This window comes from Chionomys nivalis, chromosome 1, assembly GCF_950005125.1.
Source record: "Chionomys nivalis chromosome 1, mChiNiv1.1, whole genome shotgun sequence".
NCBI classification, from domain to species: Eukaryota; Metazoa; Chordata; class Mammalia; order Rodentia; family Cricetidae; genus Chionomys; species Chionomys nivalis.
This window is the reverse complement of record NC_080086.1, coordinates 29,030,331-29,052,749: the sequence shown is the minus strand read 5'-3', so window position 1 is coordinate 29,052,749 and position 22,419 is coordinate 29,030,331. Positions and strand designations below refer to the sequence as shown.

General features: G+C 50.1%; 1 protein-coding gene across 4 annotated transcripts in view; it reads right to left on the bottom strand.

The window, feature by feature from the left end:
* Mical3 (microtubule associated monooxygenase, calponin and LIM domain containing 3) overlaps window positions 1–22,419 on the bottom strand; it is a 198,827-nt gene that overhangs the window by 41,890 nt on the left and 134,518 nt on the right. For all 4 annotated transcript variants that reach the window (XM_057769693.1, XM_057769711.1, XM_057769720.1 and 1 more), the window contains exon 20: window positions 3,030–3,225. In XM_057769693.1, coding sequence (XP_057625676.1) covers window positions 3,030–3,225 — 196 coding nt within the window. The remainder of the gene's footprint in view (window positions 1–3,029; window positions 3,226–22,419) is intronic.

The following is a 22,419-nucleotide window of genomic DNA, read 5'->3' as shown; positions in this document are numbered from 1 at the left end:
TACACCCCCCCTCCCCGAGACAGGGCCCCATAATGCAGCCCAGGCTGGCCTGAATCCTAGTCCTCTTGAGGGATGGAGTTAGAGGTGTGTACAGCCATATACTGCTGAAAGACCATTCTGAGACCCGCTGCGCCTCAGCCAATGGGCACACTCGCTCAGCTAGTGTAGAATGAGTCCCCTTGCACCATACTCTCTGAGTACTGGGGATGGCGACCCAGGAAAGCCCAGGCATCAGAAGGTGTGTATGGGGGGTGGTGGTGATATGGCAGAGATCTGGGAGGAGGTGGTTTAAAGTGTAAACATCTGGCCAGATGTGGTGGTGCCTGCCTGTAATGCCAGAACCTGGGAGGCAGAGATGAGGTCCACTGCATGTTCGAGGCCAGCCTGGTTTCCACAAGTTCCAGGCTGGCGGGGCTATAGAGTAAGACCATGACTCAAACAAACAAACAAACAAACAAACAAACAAACAAACAAACAAACCACAGGAGACGAGGAAACAGAAAGGATGGAAAGAGTGGCCCCCGAGTTCTGAGCATTTCCCACCATGTTTGCTGCCCCAGGCTTCTCCACTTAATGTGTTTCCACCAGTTCATTCTCCTGTTAAAGACGTGTGCTATGCGCATGCTCACCGCTGTTCAACCTGAAGGACACAGGGACTTCTGCACTCATCTTAAACTTTCCGTCCCTCCAGCATGGCTCCGTGTGTCTAGTGGCTTATCTGGACAGGTCAGGAGGGACCTGAGTGTAGCCTGACCTCACCCACGTCGTATTATTAGGATAGCTGTACCGGGCATAATTCGGGTGATGAATACATCTCTCTGTGGTGATGACAATGGCGCCCCACAATGGATATTGGTGCTACTCCAGCTAGTTTTATGACAGCTTAGGGGTTGTAAGCGCGTGACAACAGGAGCGGAAAGGTCAGCCCCCACTTTCCTCTCCCAGCAGGAGGCATAAGCATTTGCTGAGGCATTTCTATTTTTTCCTGCAAAGCAGCCTCCCTTGCAGGGAGGACAGAGAGAACCCATGGGAGCCAGGAGAAGCTTCCTTCCTGCTACCTCTATCACAGAACCTTAGGGCCAATGTGAGGGCTGCCCAGCTCTTTCATCACACCAGAGTCAAGGCGTAAATTCAGGCCCTCATGCATGTCTGGCAAGCTACACCCTCAGCCTCAAGGCTCACTTTAGATCCTCCGGTTGACCCCGGTGTCTGAACCTCAGGTCCTAGCCTATTGACCTAGCTACCCCCCTGCACTGCCTCAGTCACGTGACCCACCCTTCTCCCGGAACTTGACAGTGATTCAGTACCAGCAGTTGTTGGGGTGGTAGTCCCAAGAATTTGGTCCAGACACATGGCTCTGAGATGGATATCATGGAGTTGGATGTCAAGCTCCCTAGGATCCCCTCTCTCCCTCCTTTCTCTTTCATTTTTCGGGGCCTCATGTAGTGCAGGCTGACTTCACATATTTATGGAACAAGGATGAACTTGAACTTTTCCATCCTTCTGCCTCTACCACCCAAGTACCAGGAGCACAAAACCATATGCAGTGCTGGAGATTAAATTCAGGACTCTGTGTATGTTAGGCAAGCACTCCACCAACTGAACTACATTCTCAGCCCCTTCCCATTGCGATAGGAAGGAAACAGGATCAAATGGCTTTGACTCTCAGGTTAAGCTGCTAGTCAGTGACTCCAGTCTGCTCTGACACACCCCTGGGTCTCACTGACCCTGACAATTCTCTGTTGACATGCAGGGGGCTTAAAAAGGCACACACTGTTCTCTACATTCAGCCCTGGAAATCGCACATGCGTGTCAGTCAGGGCTGGCATTCCTTGCTGCCTCTGTTGGAAAAGGGGCAGGGGGGGCTCCTATTTATTCATAGCCCGCTTTTCCTCTTGCTCCTCTGCTGGTGCTGTCAACTTTGGGGAGTCCTTTGAAACTCTGTCCCATTTGCAGGAGTTACTTGTTTGCTCCAGGGGTGCTCTGGCTGACTGATGCGGGATTCCCCTCTGTGTGCTGTGAATACCATTGGTTAATAAAGAAACTGTCTTGGCCTGTGATAGGGCAAAAGAGTAGAGCTAGGCGGGGAAAACTAAACTGAATGCTGGGAGAAGGAAGGCAGAGTTGAGAGACACCATGGAACTGCCAGAGGAGAAAGACACAGCCGCCAGCTGGAACCTTGCTGGTAGGCCACAAGCCTCATGGTAAGTTATAAAATAATATAAATGGGTTAATTTAATATGTAAGAGCTTGCTAGGAATATGCTATAGTGATTGGTCAATTAATTAATATGGTTTCTATGTGATTATTTTGGGGCTGAGCAGCTGGGAACAAATAAGCGGCCTCTTACAACAGCTGACTTCATTTAAATTTTTTTTTTTTATATTTATCAGCTTCTTACGTTTATGAGCATTTTGTATGCCTGTGCACCACATGTATGCCTGGTGACATCAGAGATCAGAAGAGGACATCAGATCTCCTGGAGCTAGAATTACAGAAGGCTGTGAGCCACCATGTGGGTGCTGGGAATCAACCTTGGGTCCTTTGCAAGAGCAACAAGTGCTCTTAACCACTGAGTCATCTCTCCAACATCGGAGTATTCTTTAGAGGTGGTAGAGAGCAGGCAGTAAGGACCCAGGGCCTAGAAGTCCAAGTTGGAATTTCGGGTCTTGTCCCAGTTACCATCGGTTTCCTCCCTTACAAGAGGACAAAGCACACGGCCCGTATCTATTCCTAGGAATCTCATGGACACACACGGTCAGGAGCACACAGAGGAGACTCCAAACGCTTAAACATGCTAAGGACGGTTTTAAACATGGTGTTCCTATCTGTCCTTAATTTTCACACTGATTTGAGGAAGACACTAGTGGTATTACGTTATAGATGAGGAAACTGAAGGACTTGCCTGCTTCACAGCTGAGGAGAAGGAGACCCAAGATGGCAACCCAATCAAACGGGTTCAAATTCCCTTGCTCATCAAGTTCTTTTGCTGTCAGCTGAATCCGGGGACCCAGTAGCCAGACACTAACCTGCTGGCCACATCCTCTTCGGTGCCCTTGTCTAACACGCTGCTCAGGTTATGCTCGGCCTGCGTCTCCTCAGGCACCTCCTCCAGCTCCTCTACCTGCCTCACAGATCGACGGTAGTTCTCCAGCTCGATCCTCTCAGGGGTGCCCCTCAGCCTCTTGGCGATGCTGGGCTCCTCCAGGCCATTCATGCTGGAGCCTGTGGGGAAAGCAAGCACGCAAGCTCTGAGGAGGAAGGGCAGAGTGGAACTCCAGCAGCGGATGACGGGAGCTGGTGCTGGAAGACGGGGACACTCATAACTCATTTCTCGGGAAAAGATACACAATCTTCCTGGAAGTCAGAACACGGGTGACTGAAAGCTGGAAGGCGTGTGGATTGGTCGGAGGCAGGAAACGATGATGGTAGGCATGGCAAGGAGACACAGAGACCACACAGCCTCATCTGCTCCCGGTCAAGCCAAGATGGAAAGATACCATCTAACAGGTGATGGGAACGGGGTTGGGCGGGGAGGGTCTGTGCAGGGCCTTCAGGTGGGTCTCTCATCACCAGGGACTAAGAGAGTCACAGAGAGGGTGTCGTCCTTCTGGTGGCTCGCACCAAGATGGGCTGGCAGCACCCTGCAAAGGCGTCTTGCAGGCCTGCAGATTGCTTGCATCTGCCCTGCGCTGTCGCCATGCATCTGAGAAATACTTTGTAGATCAAAGCAAGCCACAGAGGTGGTGCTGAGCCCTCTGCATAGCTGCTCAGTGGAGAACGGAGTCAGGCCTGGCAGTGGGGGACAGGTGCGCCCATTCCCCATACAGGCACACAAGCACACGTTTCCTGTAAACAGCGATGAGGAGAGACTTAGAAATCGCAGTGCTCTGCCCTGGTCATTCTCTCACTTAGGGATCTGAGCATCTGTCGATGACCTTTGCTTGTCTGTTAGAATGACTGGGGTCACTGGGAGGTATTTTTTGGATTCTACCGTTCCTACAGCTTATCTTGCTTTTGAACAATACTATAGATTCACTGTGTTTCTAAAACTTAAAACATCACATACAAAGCACCCATGTCTCTTCCGTCTCCTTCAAGCCACAGGAGGTGCTCTGTGTCCTGTCTCACCAGCACTGTTCCTCTCCGACACTCTTTAGCGTCCCAGCTCTGGTCACAGGCCCCTCATGTATACTGTAGTGTGCCTGCTGTGTCATGGCCCCTCATGTACTCTGTAGTGTGCCTGCTGTGTCTTGACATCACACAGGTGCACTCGGGTAAACCCAGCTCTGATCCCGACTCCACCAGTGCCTGGCAGCGTTGGAACACGGTTCCAGAGCGGAGTTGTGTGAGGAGAATTCTGAATGCTTGTGAGAAAATGCCGGCTAGACAACACAAGAGTCTTGAAGCCTGTTTCTTCAAGACAAGGAATTGTGCTTAGAATGTGTTTTCGTGCTCCTCCCAAGTGTGGCTGATAGGGGGAGTTTACTCCCGATTATTCATTACAGCTGGCTATTGTTATTTCTTTACATGCGTCTATGGAAAAACATGTTTTTCTTGTCCTTGTGATTGCATGCATACAGCCTGAGCTCATGAGAACTTCCTCATGCAAACAGTGTTCTGAATAAAGTTGTCCATTACACGAGACTTTAGTCTGCCTCATTGTTAGGCTCCACCCTCCCAGGTGCTACCACTTTGAGAGTGGCAGACAGACCTTAGGAAAGCCACAGTCTTCTTAAAGTCATACCCTGGCCTGTGGGCAGGATGATGCCTGCCTCCCAGGACTGGTATGGGTTTGACGGCGCCGACTCTGGATCCCCAGTCTATCTATTGGTTACCTTCTTCACCCACAAGGCAGGACTCAGCAAATACAAGTGAAGCCGCATACCCAATGTCCAGTAGCATTCCCTGCGGTGCATACTCACACACAGGAGTTGATGCCCATTTACTCTGGACCGTAAACTCAGTCACCCAACACGGGAAGAAGTGGCAGCCCTGGGCTCATTGCACACACACTTGTGCTTTAAGATACAAAGCGACAGAGAAGAGGTGGGCGCAGGCCAGCAAAGCAGGCAAAGCAGTTTTCACAGCCTCCTGATGACGCAAGTTCAACCCCAGAATACGTGCAGAGGTGGAAGGAGAAGACCAATTCCACGAAGTTGTCCTTTGACCTTGGTATGTGCACTGTGGCACAACCCTTACATCGTACACACACACAACAATAATAAATGAAGTTGGTTTTTGTTTTTAAAAAGAAAAGACAAAGCCCAGGTGAGAGAGGGTCGGGAATGAGCCACAGGTTCTGACTAGGGCAGGTCCCTGGCGGCCGCTGCATTCTAAGCACCAACAGATAACACTGGAGTTTTGCATGCGATGCCACACCAACCCAGCTTGGGAGGCAGGTGTCTTCTCAGGCAGACCTGAAAGAGTTTAGCAATTCTGGTATCCTGACTAGTTGTACAGGAAATCCTCTGAGGGCTGGCATTTCTGCTGTGTACAGTGTTGTTGAGACAAGGTCTCGAGCCCAGGCTGGCCTCAAATTCACTATAGCCAAGAACGATTCTCCTGCCTCCCAAGTGCTGGGATTAGAGGCGTGTGCCACCATACCTGGCTCAATTCTGGGAGAATGAATGCAGGGCCTAGTGCATGACAGGCAAGAACGGACCTACAGCCCCAGCCTGTAAGAGTTTTCAACCCTTGCCACGGCATGGGAGGTTTTCTATGAACACAGTCAGTACAGGGTTCGGTCAGCACACCTGCCGCAAACTCCAGGCTCTTCGATAGCAGCAGCTTCCAAGGTGACTAGAGACTCTTTACTGAAAAGCAAGATCTGATGCTCAGTCTGTTGATCCAGACAAGAGTAAGCATTGGGATCTGACCGCGCATCCTGGGTTTACCTCTCCACAGCCTCTCACCCTCAGATGCATAGTTTTAAATACCCTGTTCCATGTTTCACAGCCTCGGAAGTACAAGTTACACACATGGCTGCAGGAGCGCGTCTGGGAGCTAAGAGCACAGTCTACAAGAGATGGGCAGGCAGCCAAGCAAGTAGAACCTCCTCGTTCTCCAAAGGAAAGCGGCTGCCCGGGCCTCAAGAGGGCACAGGCTCCCAGCCGCTGCTTCATCCGTGCTTCTTCATCAATGCTCACGAGCTCCACAGGACTCTCGGACCACACACAGTGGGAGTCTTTCTCAGCATGGGCCTGACAGTTGCTATTACGCGGAAAACAGAGCAGAGGAACAGACACGAAGCAAGCCCACTCCCCCAAGTAGCAGCTTCCCCAGAGCTAACACTGAGCACTGCCAGCGTTTCTCCTAGATGAGAAGAGAAACAATCACTTCGGGGCAAACAACTGACGGTCATCAGCTCTAACCCCAGCAAGTTCAAGGTGGAATGAGCAGACGCCCATGCGGAAATACACCACGGAAGCAAAGTTGGGTTCGCAGTGTGCTGGGAACTCTGTTAGAACCTTGGGAAAGACGGTGGATGAAAACCCTACCCACTCTTACATAGACTTGTGGACAGCATGTCAGGCGTAAGTTATCAGGTATTATGAGAGATGCATGCTCGTGCCGCCATGAGAGACCCAAGGAAGCAGTGTTGTGTCCTGGGTTTTCAGGGAAGGTCTGCTGAAGGACTGTAGAGCCAAGCAGCTTTAGGAAACCCACTGCGAGACTGGCATTACAATTCGTAAACGAGGTGACTGAGGTCTGCAGATACCTAGGTGCCTGGGGTCACACATCCTGGATGGAATGAGAACTGAACCTCACGAAGGCAGTGACAACTCAAGTGACCACCATGCTGTCCCTGGACTTGGAACACAAGGAGAAGACACTCCCAGAGTCCGAGCCCTCTCTCCCTTTGGAGGCTTCACCGTACTGTTCCCCTGTGGTTCTTTACATGAGACAATGTCTTACAACAGAGAAGCTGGAGCCTAGCATGGCAGGCATTCTGCCCTCTGCCTGGTGTTACTTCTCTTGAGATTCACCAAACTGCAGACTGACGGATCATCATGCATCAGAACTTGGCAGTCCAAGCCCGAGCCTGAGACTGTAGGAGGACGGCTACACACAAGAAGGGGCAGACGGAGTCAGACTCGCCCAGGCCACTCACACTTCAGGGGCGGCAGGAAGAATGCTCTGCTAATTTTAAATATCTTGCTGGAGAGTTTGCAAAAATCAGGCTGAAGGCCTGACTTTGTGGCTTGCCATTATACTCCCAGTCCTCAGGAGGCTGAGGCAGGAGCACTGAGACGACCTTGGGCAGCATAGCAAGACCCTGTCTCAAAAGCTAAGCCGTCAAACGAAAATAAAGGTGGAGCTCAGTGTTACAGCGCACGCCTTTAATCCCGGCACTTGGGAAGCAGAGGCAGGCAGAGCCCTGTGAATTCGTGGTCAGCCTGGGCTATATTGTGAGACCCTGCTGCAAACAAAACAAAGCAAACAAACAAACTAAAATCAAAGTAGGTTGGAGGGAGGTAAAGGGTTGGGACCGCAGCACAGCTGGAAGACAGCTGGCTGAGCATTCATGAGGCCCCAGGGCTCAACCCCAAGCACCACAAAAACCAAGTGTGCCAGCAGACCAGAAATTCAAGGTAATTCTTGGCTGCATAGGGAGTTCATGCTGGCCTGGGCCAGAGACCCTGCCTCACAATCAACCAATCAACCTATCCACCCATCCAGCAACAAGATGGAGAGAGTAGCGCCACCTCTGCCCAGTGCCACTCACCGAGTTCAAGCTCACTGGAGCTTTTGGTGACAAGCGACTACTTAGGCAGGGAATCCCTAGTTCTAGGTCTCACAGAGGCTCAGTTTTCCCAAAGGGAAGATGACATTCTGAGTATGTTGGTAGGTACCCAACCCTCTGAGAATGCCAAAGTGGGGGGTGCACACTTCCAGCCCACAACCTTAAAGAACTTCAGCAAACACAGTGTAATGAACCAAGAAGATGAGCATCCTTGATTCTTTGTACTGACCAAGGAGCTACCAGACAGACGGACGGTGAAGACAGATACAAATGGAGCAGTGGAGGCCTTTGGGGTGACGGGCGACACCGTCACGACCCTAGCGCATCCCCTTCCATGAGCACAGATGAGTCCCTGGGAGAAGGAGCTGTGAGAGACAAGGAGTGAGAATTGCCAGCACCAGTGCAGTCTCAACCCCGGCACTGAAAATGCCTCCAAGCTTGCCAGTCACTTAGGTCGAGGCAGTAGGATTGTGTGGGCCAGGAGTGCCAGTGTAACACATGGAGACTGTCTAAACAAGCAAACAAACGTAAGGCTGGCAGGAGTTGGTCTGAGAAGGTAAGGCATGGCTTGTCCTCGTCAGGAGAGCTTGACCACCTGCCCTTGACATCACATGCTTCTTAAGAGTGGCCACCATGCAGGGACTTTCCAGCTAAAAGTGTAATGAAAGACCTGGAACCAGTTCCAAGGCTGATTCGTCTCTAAGTCGGGACAGGCTGATCTCAGGTCACCAGGAGGCCAATTACAGCCTCATGCATACCAAAAGGAAAGAGCTCCCAGGATCTGGTTGCGTCCTAAATAGGAAAAAGGTCCTGGGCCTGACCTGAGGCTCTGTTTTGGAATAGTCACTGCCTGCAGGAGCTCCATACATCATCCCCAAAGCAGCCTTGCTAACAGGACATCCTACTCTCCGCTGACACGAAGGAGCTGCCAGCATCCTCTATTTGTAGCTGTCTGAATCACAGAGTGCGAGGGATGCAGACAGGCTTCAGCGTGATGTTCCCAGGGCCTCAGTGGCACCTGCTCTCCTGCCCTGCCTTCTCCCTGGCCTTCCTGCAGTGCTGGGGGTGGGGGGTGGTGGTGGTTCTAGGCACCTGTGGGTACCACACAAGCCCTCTGGAGGCTTTCTCTTCCTTCGTCTTGAATTCATGTTTGACTTGTTTCCCCAGTTCCTTTTCCCCTCTAATAAAACTTTACTAATACTCCACTAACAACTACACCTATTTATGGTATGATCTCTCCATACATATAAACAAAGTGTAATTTCCACCTTCTCAAACATTTTTCCTGTGTATTGGGGCCTTTTGGACCCCTTTCTTCTAGTTATTTTTGAATGAGATAACAGGGTGACATCCTGGCTGTGGAACACCTGGCCGTTCCCTCTGGCCTCACGGGTACTGGGTACTGGTGACCTGGTTTGTCTATCCTACCTCTTTCCCCTTCTATCCTTTGGTAACTATTTTATGTTTGGATGAGGTCACCTTTTTCTGCTGGGGAAGCCCGAGTGACACGGAGTTTGATGAGAGGCAGGGACAAGGCACAGGGAATCAAGACAGGTCTCCCTTGGTGTCATCCTGCCCCACCTAAAGTAACATGGCTGCCAGGATCCCTTCACCCAACCATCAACTCTATCCATCTTCATGCTCGCTGCCCCCCACCAGCATCTAGTGCCATAGCCAGCAAACTGGGTCTCTGAGCCAGGGGAACCTGCAATCAGATGGAATATGCTGTCACAATATTAGGCTGTTAGGAGGGACTGATGACTCAGAACGTCAGTTGGAGCCACGGTAAGAAGTGGGTCTGTGCCTTGAAATGACTGGACCATCTGCAGTACCCTGGTCCAGACAGATTGGTTTGTCTGTGATACACCGGCCTGAAAAGATTGATCCATTTGAAAAGATTGATACACTGGCCAGAAGAGACTGGTCTGTCTGTGATACACTGGCCTGCCATGCCTCATTTCCCTTTTCTTTTTTTGGGTGCTAAAGATTGAACTCAGAGTCTGGCTAATTGAAAGTATCCCCCTGCCACGGAGGCCCACCTCCAGGACCCTCTGTTCCTTTTATCAAACATTGCTTGGCCTCTGGGACTTTTCTTTCAGAACTATGAGCTAGCTGTTCTAGAGCTCTCTGAATGCATCCACACTGTCTGAACTACAAGGTATCTGGGGGAGATCTTAGGGGTGGGAACTCCAGCAGAAAAAGCTACCTACCTGGCTGACAGCATATTCTTGACTCTGTATCCAGAGTGATATTGGTCAAAGGGACCAGAGAAACTGGAAGCCTGTCCTCACCATGCCTCCATCCCTGCAAGGCCTCAGTTTTACTTCCTCCCTGCTCTGGTCAGAAGGGATTCCATTTTCAGTCATTCCCAGCTCCACTAAGAATTGTTCTGCATTCTCTTGTGCTTCCTCATATGCTGGGACTTACAGATCAAGCCATCTGAAGTGTGGTCATTCTCGAAGAGAACCATGGTATGGTCTTACTTAGAACGCAGCCTGGTTCCCAGGCTCTGACTCCTCTGAAACATACACCTGCAGACGGAGCCATGGGTGGTACCAGAGGCTTCTGGTCCCAGCTGCAGGAGGAATCCTTTGAGCTCAGGCATTAGAGACAGTCTGGGTAATACAGGGGGGTGTGTGTGAGTGTGCGTGTGGCTCATATAGGAAGAAACAAAATCAAAACAAAAGATTCCCTATCAAAGCAAAATAGAATCAAAACCCATCAGCAACAAGCTGCAGCTAGGCTCCACGGACCTGAGTTGGGCTGCTCATATAAAGAATCAACTTGGATATCAGCTCACCCCCTGTCTTGTTTTGAGCTAAAGTTGTCCATGCAAGGGTCCTGCTCGGCTACCTGAGAAAGAGAACAAACAGCAGCCACTGGGAAGCATCTTGGCCGACAGTCCTGAAACAAAAGATGGTCACTCCCTGCCTCAGGACTGCTTCACCACGCAGGTGGCCCATGTTCCTCCGTGCTGCCGGGAGGAGAGGCCTGAAGGCCCCGCAGCCCGCAGAGGCCTTCCCCTGGTAATTACGGTGCGGGCAGCCTCCCTTCCCTCGTTTCCTCTGCATTCATTTGTCACACCGGGTGCTTGATGAGCTCACACGGTTTTTCACTTTTCACAGCTACTTTCTGATCCTAAGAGGACACCAAGACCGCAAGCACCCAAGCTGCGCGTGGAACAGAAACTTCCCAGGCACTGGCCCAGTAAAGTGTCTGCCCCGCTACCCTCCCGAGTGCAAGGGCTATTTCTTGGGAGGCAGGTGAAGGGCTAAGTGTTTACTGAGTTACCTCCCACGTCAGGCAGAACAAGATGCCATCTACAAAAGCCACTGAACTGCCACCCTGTAAACCTCTGTTCTAACAACAGGTTGAATGGCCCTGTGTTAAGACCAGAAATGTCCCAGATTTAGGGTTCTTTGTCTGTTTTTGGTTTACAGATAATGAATACCCTGGGGATGATAACAAAATTTATTTATGACTCATATTTACCTCATCTACATTGCTTAAGGAGTCTTTGCGTGATAGTTTAAATAACTTCGTGTGTGATAGTTTCTTGGTATGGATTTTCCACTTGTGATGTTTCTGCTTCGAAGGTTCTAGAATTGGGATCAGTATCTGGGTCTCAGGGATGTGAAGACTAAGTGCTCAGGCAGAGTTTCAAAGCTAGCATCCTTCCTCTTATCCAGTGCAGTAGGGATGCTTTGGGAAGGTGAATCCACGGGAAGCAAGCACTCCATCACATACCTCAATCCCATCCCCAAATGGATTCTTTTTAAAGCCCCGGCTGCCTTGAACTAACTATGGATCAGGTTGGCCTCCAACTCAAAGAGATCTGCCTACCTCTGCCTCCTGAGTGATGTTATTAATGGAGTATGCCATCATATTCGGCATGGAAGGCTGTTTTAACTACCCCTTTATACATGAACTATTCTTCACTTGGGGTAACTCATTTTGTTTGCTTTGATTTTGCGAGATAAAATCTTGCTATAAATAGCCCAGGCTGACCTCAAACTCTCCATTTCCCTGCTTCAGCCTCCTAAGTGCTGGGATCACAGGCATGAGCCACCGCACTCGATGGAAAAGCTGTGGTTTTATTTTTATTTATTTCTTTTTTAGTTGAGATAAGGTCTTACTCTGTAGCCCTGGGTGTCCTGGAACTTGCTTTGTCGACCAAACTAACCTCAAAGACACACAGAAATCTGCCTGCCTTCCTCACTGCTGGGATCGGAGATGTTTATCAGCACACTGGGCATAAAACAAACAAAACAAAACAAAACAGAGATGCTGGTCTCCCAGGCTGGCCTTACAAAATGCAGCTGAGGATGACCTAAACTCCCGGTCCTCCTGGCTCCACCTCCCAAGTGCTGCTAAGATTACAACAGGTGTCTACCACCATGCCCGGTTTCTATTTGGTGATGGGGATGGAACCCAGGTTCTTTCCATGTTAGGCAAACACTACCAACCGAGCTACATCCCAGCCCCTTTGTCTGATGGGAAACTGAGTTTTTGTTTTTAGATGAGGGCACTGAGAGAAGCAGATTTTCCAGATCCAAGGAGCAACTCAGCTCTTCCAGAGCTATGTGATTATCGAAAGAGTTGAGAAATTCTGAGTTAGATACTAATGACGGAGAAGCCGAGAGGAGGAACCCTAAAGGAATAAATCAGCAGTGTACCCAGAAAAGCCACAGAGATGCCTCAGGCTGGAATGTGCCATTTCAAGAATGTTGAGGGCACCTCAGTTCCTGCTTCCTCCCCATCACTGGCTGCTGACGGGGAACTGAAGGGCTCTCTGTCTGCATGGTCTCATGGGACCTACGCCTTTATGAAATGTTGAGCAATCTTCTCAGTTATTACTATAGCATCTGGCCCATGGGGAATCCTGGCACATATCACTATATCCAGGGAAGGCCAGGAGGCACCACTTAAAGCACAGAATCTACTTTCCGCCGGGCGGTGGTGGCGCACGCCTTTAATCCCAGCACTTGGGAGGCAGAGGCAGGCGGATCTCTGTGAGTTCGAAACCAGCCTGGTCTACAAGAGCTAGTTCCAAGACAGGCTCCAAAACCACAGAGAAACCCTGTCTCGAAAAACCAAAAAAAAAAAAAAAAAAAAAAAAACAACAAAAAAACAGAATCTACTTTCCTCCATCAATAACACTCCACTTGAATATCGTGATGCTCTCTTGAAAGTATGTTTTTTGTGTGTTAGTGGCTCCCAGATAAATCTCAACTCAACCCCAGCCATTAGGTAGGTCAGGCTACAAAAGGGCCACATGTTTGGAGTTGGTGTATGGGGGTGGTCAAAACACCAGGAATTGCAAATGTTTTCTCTTAAATCTGATGTGAATGGCATCGAACTTAAAAACAAACAAACAAACAAACAAACAAACAAACAAACAAACAAACGGTAACTGTCAAGCCCTGGGCTCTGCTGTTGTCTTTGCCTCCCACCCAGTTAAACATTGGAGACCAATTGAGATTTGCATAACCCTGAGGAGGGAAGGCCAGCTCAGCACAGCAGGCTAAGGCCAGTCCTTCCCTCCCGCCTACCAGTTCTGTCCCTGCCCAATTCTATGAGCGGCTCCAACCCACTCTGTCAGAAGCTCTCCTCTCCATTATTCTCCCACTCATGGCCTGGTAGGCCCCAAACCACAAGCCCTGATGAGAAGGGGGAGGGGCTCTGGCCACGTTGCTCCTGGTGCCGAGGAGAACACGAGGCCAGACACTGGTATTTCCACACAAGACCAGGGTGCAGACTCACATCCTGGGACTCAGCAGAGAAGTGTTTCACGACTAGTCTCACGATCAAGCCAGCTACATTGTGGACTCAGTTTCCCCATCCTGACATAAGGCCTTTGAAGTAGTTCACACGGTGGCACACAGGCAATAGGAACCAATGCAAACACCATGGAAGAAGGCAAGGCCACAGTACAGAGGGTACCTGGGAAAAAGGGGAGACCAGGGAAAGAGGAGTCTGACAGGTTTGCTAACGGCTCACGCTCTGCGTGAAGGCCCTTAAGGAACACAGTTTAGAGTCGCTGCCTTGGTCACAGTGGGTTAGTTCCACGCAGCAGCCTGCATGACGAGAACGCAGCTAGACCAACAGTAACAGGAGGAGGCGGTGGAAGGACAAGCCCGTGACCAATGAGAAAGGGTGTCTGGGCCGATGGGCTTTTCCCAAGATGCCGGGTTTATTTACTTGGTCATGTTTTCCGTGGTGTCCATTAGGCAAGTCTTCCACCACTGAGTCACACCGTAGCCAGGGCACTTCTGACATCCCCAGTCCTTGCCAAAGGCTAGTTACTACTGCCATGGTGCACATGGTACCAGCTGTACAGCCTCAGATTACATTTGGTTTTGGGTCATGAAACTGATTTATAAGATCTTGGGATTAATGAACAAAAGACTCTGAAAGAGGTTCCAATGCCTCTCTTATCCCTTTTGTTCCCCTTTAAAGACACAAGATCTCATACACAGCACTCTCGAGCCGGGTTTAATTTTGGGAAGGAATGAAAACCTCCTCTAGCAACACCCATGACCTCCACCCGGCACTCATGCGTTATGCTTCTGTTTTCATTGATTAGAAGGGCACTGGGGTCGACCTGGGAAAGAACTGTTAGGATCTAGGTTCCAGATAAGCAAACAGACTCTAAAAACTCAAGCCAAGGAACCAAGAGTGCACTGACCCAGGCTGTGGATGACCCTGTCCTGTGAATGCTACTAAGGAGAGGAGCTGGGCACCGCAGTTGTACCACACTCACGTACTGATTCTAAGGAGGAACCCTCAACTCCAGCAAATCGGCCATGAGGTAACCCCAGGCTTTGGGGCATGAGAGCTGTGTATCAGGCTAGTACAGACCCACAGAGGTCTCAGTACTGTGAATCACCCTAGCTCGGCTAGAATGGTGGGTACTGTAACAGGCTCTCCCTGGGTCAGACACAGATAGATCTAGTTTGACGTAAACCCTATTAGGAATTGTTTACACTCCTGGCATCATGGAATCAGCTGGTGACTTCACATCCTACCCATGCAGGCTGAAGGGAAAAGCAAGGCCGAATTTCGGCAAACACTTGCCCAAATTTAACTATCTCCAAAAGAGCTGGTATCCAGTACAGCTCAACATCCCTGGTCCACTGTGTTGTAGACTAAAAAGTCCTTCTCTGAAGTGTCTCTTTCTATTGCCGATCTTGCCTAGCCCCACGGGGTGCCTAGACCCCAGAGGGAACACATGAGCTAGCCAGTAAATCCAACCCTAATCTAGCCTCTCACTCCATCTGTTCTGCCACTTTCTGGAATCTCTACTGAAGATGATCATACGTGAATCCCTAAGATGCTTCTAGACAACCAAGATTAATTTGATTTAGCTCATCTTTTTTGTTTTGCTTTTTTCAAGCGTTGTATTAAGATAGAGAGAGGCGCAGGAGGCTTCCCTCCCCACTTTTCCCACAGAAGGGAGACAAGGTGCAGGAAGGTTATGGCTTAAGGTCGAGTGGACAATGTGGACATCAGGGGGCAGTCAATAGCTCAAACGAAGGCACTGTCTTCAGACCTAAGCTTGTTCTACTTGGGTAATAGTAGCCCTCTGAGGTTGTGATCACCACAGGGGATGAACACATTCTGTAGGGGCAGGGGTAACCCATTGGGGTTCAGGTTCTGTTCTGGTTTTTAACTAGTGTGTGGCCTCTGTGTGAGCGAGCATGCGCATACCAGAAGATATGCTCATAGTTTACATAGGAGTGGACAGTAAAACCCAGGGGTCCTGCTGTGGATGGTGACAGTCTATGTCTACCTTCCTTATCCCCACCTCCTCTTGTCCTTGACCTTCCACAAGGTGTGCACTATCACCGATGTCCTCACAGGTCGTCCACAACCTGACTTCTTCCTCAGGGGTCACCTGGTAAACATCTATAGACATTGCTCATTCCAGTTTAGGCAAGAGGATGCCACTGGCTTCTAGTGGGAGAAGTCAGACAGACTGCAGTGTACAAGACAGGCCCCCAAAGATCTATCCAGTCCGAAATGTCCACAGTGCTGAGCTTGAGGAACCCTGGCTTAGAAGCACTATCAAATGACCTCTAAGCTCATCAAAAACAGGTCACTGAGTCATCTAGTTTGGAGCATGGCTTGACTCGGGTGTGCAGCAAGAACGGAAATGAGCTCAGAGATTCTCCCCGACAGTGCTGATCCAAGTCCTCCAACCAATGGAAAGGCAAGATACAAAGGAGCAGTCAACCGAGGCCTGCCGTGCTTACGAAAGAGCCTTTGGCTTGTGCCAAGAGAAAGGCAGCCAGAAACGAGAGATCAAGGCATACATCAGACCAATGCGGCACACAGAGACCACGACCCAAGCACTTGCAAAAGCTATCCGGACCTCTCATCACCTGCAGCCCCACCCTACCTCACCTCCAAAGGTGACTGCACATCTCCTGTAGGGCCAAACACCCCTACTCTCTGTCTAGGTCTGACTTGTGTGGGAACCCAAGGAGGAATTCCCTAGCCTGAAAGATGGATCTAGTCAACTGCTCTTCTTTGTCCACCGTCTTTCAGGGGTGCCACGAGCCTGGTGATGAACGAAAGAGTCCCCATATTGTAACAGGCCCTATCGCCACACCCGGGAGGGACTGTGGACATCCTGTGGAAAAACCCAGCTTTCTCTTTGCGTTCTGTTATTCTTTCTTCCATTTCCCAAGTACATTCTGCCTAGGAGCTCCGAGGCTCTGTGTTGTGGCATGCCTTTCTAAGGTGAGGGCAAGGCCGTGTCTGAGCATGCTCAGGAGACTTCCTGAAAACATCCTATGCCTGGCCAAATTTCGTCCAAGAGGGTAAAACCAAAGCTGCTCACTGGGATAGCGTTTAGGAGACGGTTACGGTAAGTGCTGTGAAACCAAACTGGTTCAAGCCTAAAGAGACTAATTTCCAGGGCTCAGGTGTGATTCCCGGGCAGAGTGTGTCCCGAGCAAGCAGGAGACCCAAGGGTAATGCCCAGCACCTAACAAAGTAAGAATTCTCCTGTCTTTCTCTTGCCACAGGTGATTTGCCACAAACCGTCAGTACAGAAACATGTCTCTCCTTCCCGGTGCTCAGAGCCCAGAGCCAGGCAGAGCAACGTCTCATGAGGACTGTGAACAGCAGTTGGAAAGCATCGCTGGGGCGGTTTACAAAGGGATGACAGAGAGCTGGCTCAACAGCACATGGGTACCACTTGCCTGGCATGGGTGAAGTTTTAGGTTCCATCCCTAGCACTGGAAAAGGAAAATGAGAGGTAGAGAACCAGAGAAGTGAAGCCAACGGGTCTCTAAGGCTGCTGGCAGGATGGGCGCCCCCTGGGTGCACACTGTTCCAGTTATGATGAGCTCTATGGCCTTCGGCTGGAGTATTGGGGACATGACTCTGCTTCACACTCAGCTCACAGGTAACACAATCAGCTCTGAATGTTCCCTTCCTGTGATCCTCTTACATATCAGTGATGAAACCCTTTGTCCTTTGTCTTCTGCGCTCCCCACAGGCAAGTTCCCAATGCTGGGAATCACTGCTTAAAAAAAGGGGGGGATCCTGTGTATTTCCTGTAATAAAGAGATACATCCTTGCTGACTTACAGGGGCATCCACACCTTCACAGAAATCCCAGTGCACGGCTCCTGCTGTACAGAAGACCTCTTCTTTCCTGTGCCTTGAGTGTGAGATGACAGAGTAGGGACAAAGGGAAGCTGTGTGCACAATGGCCACACAAGCACATCCTGATCATAGCTCCTCGGCTACATGGCCTCGTTTCTGCGCCTGGTTCGAGCACAGACCAGAGTAGGGTTTAGCAAGCGTATATAAAATTCCAGACAGTGTCCAGTATATAAAATACCCAGACAGTGTCCGGTATATAAAATATCCAGACCGTGTCCGGTATATAAAATACCCAGACAGTGTCCGGTATACAGCGAGTGCTACTCACGGGCACTGCTGCCATCATTACCTTTATGGGCATTCCTGCTTCTCTACTTGGTTTTCCTTTTTGAGATAGGGTTTTGCTATATAGTTGGTATAGTGCTGACTATGTAGCCCAGGCTAGTCTCAAAATCATATCAATCCTCTCATGTCAGCCTCCTGAATGCTAGATTAAAGCTACCAGATCTGGCTTAGTGATTGTTTTCTTTTCCATCTTTTTTATCCTACTTTAATTTTTGATGATATTGGGGATGGGACCTAGGGCTTCCACCCATAAACAACCACTCTGTCACCCAGTTGTATTGTTAACTTCTGACTCTGTTTTCTGTGACCTGGAGTGATGGAAACATTGAACAGCATCAGTCACAGAGGGAGACTACAGGGGTCAGCACACCCCTGATTTTCTACAGTGCTTCTGAGGACCTTCTCTCATCGGGAAAGGCTGCAAAGAAAGGTAGCTTTGCCAGGGGCTGCGGAACCCAACCCCAAAGACTGCTCCTGACTCTTGGTAACATACAAACGGGAAGAGTTTGGCTTGGGCCTTGCGCACCCTGTGTTAGTCAGTCCCCTCACCCCACACCAGTACCCCACACTAATTCTCGGAGGTTCCACAGACTCATGCCAGGACTGCCTGGAACCACCTTCCTGTGTCACAGCATCACTGCGTGCCTGCCAGCATCAACTCCCCAGGAAGACGAATCCAGAGGAAGGAAGCTGGAGGCTTGGTCATGTTCATCAGACTCAACTCTAGGGGAGAGAGAGCACTGGCCTTTTGCATAGAACCTACCAACCTGATCTCCGGGGGGGACGGGGGGGGTAGAACAGTGGATGAGGAATCACACAGTTGCTCTCTCTAACCTGTTTCTTTAGATTTTGGCAGTTCTAGAAAAGGGGGAAACAAACACCCACAGCTGTTGTAATCTCCTTTCAAGGGGTGCCAGATGTTGCGCCCTGGGGATGAGCTCCCTTTTCCAGGGTTCCAGTCAGTCCAAATCACAGCTCTCAGTTTCCAAGTACAGATTCTCCTAGAACTTTCTCCAAATATCTGCCATGTGTTTGCTGAGGAAAAGCAAGGCCTACTGAGTCTCAACACTGTAACTGTCTCTACATGAGGGTGCACTTGTCACCAAGGTCACCTTTCTCAAGGAACGGAGCCTTGGAGGAGGTATGCTAAGGTTGAGTGTCAAATCTAGCAGCCAGCCCGCCTTAGAGTCTCAGGAAGGTATGTGACCCTGGGTACAAAGACCATGGGTTCTGATGACAGGGACAACTGAACATAAAGTAACTACTAGGCCGCACAATCACAGGTGACAACATATGAGGAATCAGGGCACACTTCCTATGCGGTAACTGTGATGAAGAGGGCCCGTTCCTGGTGTCTCACAGAGTCATAAAAGGAGGAAGGTGGCCACTTACATGTAGGCAACTTAACACAATTAGAGTAAAATCACAAAGAACTAAGCACAGAAAAGAGGTAAAGCAAAGAAACCAGAAGAGGCCAACAGAAGTCCTGACTCCATCTCTACAGACCCTACAGGCAATTATCCCCGCATGCCCGAGTCTGACTCCATCTCTACAGACCCTACAGGCGATTATCCCCGCATGCCCCAGAATCTGGAGCACGGCAGTCCCGCAGCCCCGCATTCCTTTAAGTTTTCCTGAACCTCCCCTCCAACTGAGAAGGGTGTAGACATTCACTGTTGGGAGAACATTCTGCCTATATTTTGAGCACACCATGTTAGGAAGAAAAAAACTGAAGGCAGGGCTGAGCTTAGTCAGCTTGACTTAAAGCTTCAATGTTGACAGCAATTTAATCGCTTGCCAACTGTGCTTAAAGACTCATTAAAGCACCTCAGACTCTCTCAAAAAATGTTTACAAACCACTACAGCAAAACTGAGAAAAAGATGGCCCGCAGGAAGTGAACGGGAGATGGTGACCACGTGACTGCTAGCACCCGGAAGTAATTGAGGCTGCTCCCTAGGCCTAGAGGTCCGCCTCCCTTCCTCAGGTGTGCAGCGATGCTTTTGCACAATCAGTCCTACACCCTCTGGAACTATGTCACGAGGAGACAATGGGTGATTGTAAAGCTGGAGGCTGACACTTGGTAAACACCCTGGGTGGGGACAGGAGCGACCGGCAAGCAGGCCCGTGACGTAGCCTAGGTCCCTTACCTTCATTCTTCATGACTTATCTACTTGTTAGTACTTGCCAGGTGCTTAGCTGCCTGCAAGCTGTGAGGAGAGGCCGTGCTTGGCAATTGGGTTCTCGAGTTTTCTGGAAAGAGCTGGAATCTAGGTTTCCTAAAACTATCTGCTCTGAGTGGTTTCCTCTTATGCACACTCTAGAGGGCCGTATGTGGGGTTTGGGTCCTGCCCTCCATTTCAGCCTGAAAACAGAGAGTGGCCCATTTGTACAACCCAAGCCTGTGCTCAGCCTCTGTGCCAGGCAATGTCTAAATCTGAGAAACTGTCAGGGGAAGTATAAGGAGGGGGGGCAATTTCAAGACGTTTCTGAGCGCCCTTGGAGATTTTTCAGGATCTTCTCAAGGGTGGGCACAGAGTCACACCAACTATTCGGCAAATCAGAACATGGTCCTACTGACCACGGCCTCCATTCCCTATGACTAGGTCTGGGATGGTGAGGGCAGCTAAGGGTTAGAGTTTGAAGAGCATACACCTATATAACACCTCTCTCATCACTGGCTCTTGGTCAGTCCTTGTACCTGCCATCTCTCTTTCTCTTCCTTTTGAGGCACAGGAACACTATTTCAGAGATGGAGAGGGGCATGTCAGTGTGCCAGGGAGAGCAGCTCCACAAAGAAGCTGATGTATCTCAGCTTCTCAGAGGTCTGCTGCTGGCTGGGTATATGTCAGCAAGGAACAACACCCAGTACAGAGTAATTCGCCCACCAAGGTGCCTGCTTTGGGCCCTATTTGGCCTCTGTTCCCATGGCTGACACACTGAGGTGGCAGAAGTGTCACTGACTCCCCGGTTAGCAGCAGCACGTGTGACTAGGAGAGCCTGGCTTCTCCAGGCTTGAGGACGGTCCAATGAAACTAGACAACAGAACTCAGGAGCCAGGTCCCTCCTAAGACAGCTCAGGAGAGACTCCAGCTGTGAGCAAGGATCCCCATGTGACCGGGACCCCAGTCACCAGGTCTGAGCAAGCCCATCTACAGAGAGGGAAGACATCTAGCTGGGCCCAGTTCTCCTGACAGCACCTGGTGCTATGTCCCCTCGGTAGACTTGGGCTCTGTGTAGAAACTCATCCTTCTTCTGCCTGGCCTGAGGTCCCTCACGCTGGCTCACTGAACAGGGGACACACGGGTGGAGGGCTCAGACTGTTCTTTATTTACAGTGGCTGCCTCGTGCCACGCCCTGTACAATGCCCTCCTTTAGCGGTACTCCATACTCGTGGGTAACCTGGTCCCCATGGCCATCTGTGCTCTCCCTACCCTCAGCGTAAATGAGGGCTCTGAGGAACAGTGGCTTCTATAGCCCATGCCCCACACCTGCCTGATTTCCCCCTTTCCCACGCTCCAATCAGGAAAAAGAGAAAGAAAAGAAAAACTCAGAAACCTGCAGATTGTTCGGAATTTATTCTCTTAAACACGAATATAACATTTGTGAAAAAAACAAAAACCCAAAGAAACCAAAAACACCTTAAAGCACAACACCTTGGTTTCACAGTAATGGCGAAAACAAAGTTACACAATTAAATAAAAAACTCACAAAGCAACACACCAAAAAAAAAAAAAAAAAAACTCACAATAGCACAGATTAAAAACAAGGGCAAATGAAGAAGCTTTAGGGAAGGTCAGAGTGGACAGGTGAAGTGTTCCTTGGCACAGCTGATCCTCCCCACTCTGGCGTCTATGTACCATACAGCTTCGGGCATTGTTTGCCGCTCCCGCTCCTGCCTCACCCCAAGGGAATGGCAGGGTGATTCAAAGTGAGTCCCTTACTTCCCTGGCCAGTATTCAGTGGCACAGAGGGTCTAAGATGTTCCCACCGTGCTGCGGGAAGCAGTCGGGCATAGCAAATACTAAGACAGAGGGTAGCGGAATGGCTACAGGGAAGCCAATACAGCCCACAGGTTGACTTGAGGGAAGTTAGGTGTCTGTAATTCTCTGGTCCCCATTCCAGCAAGACTACTGCTTTGCCGACTAGGAAAACAGATTACCTGAGTTCTGGGGATCTGTACCACCCATCTCCTGAGAGACCTGGCCCCATGTCTATGCCTCCAATGTCACTGTGCCTAGCTGCTGAGCTTCCTTGGAATCCTGACTAGGCTGGGGTCAAGTCAGGACAAGCTTCCAGAGAAAGTTCCTATGGCTTTCAGATCAACAAGTAGCTTTAAAAACAGTCTCACTGTTTCTGTTTCGGGCACAGTATATATAAGTAGTATCTAACTATACACTGCACTTAAACCTATACACATAGAGATGTACGGACAGACGTAGAGAGGTGTGCGGACACAAATGTCCACTCAGTACCTTTGCTCGCTTTGGCTCTGGTGGTAGGGTTGGGATCCTGCTCCACAGTGCTCCCTTTGCTGGGTTTTACTCAGCAGCCTTAGAAGGGAAGAGGCCCTAGGAAGCCAGAAGAGAATCTCTGACCTCCATCAGGCACGGTGACATTCTTTGTAACATGCAGCTATTCTGGCTAGTGTGGGCAGAGCCTGTGTTTCCTATTAGCCCACCGGGATACAACCGTGGAAGCCAGTGGGTACC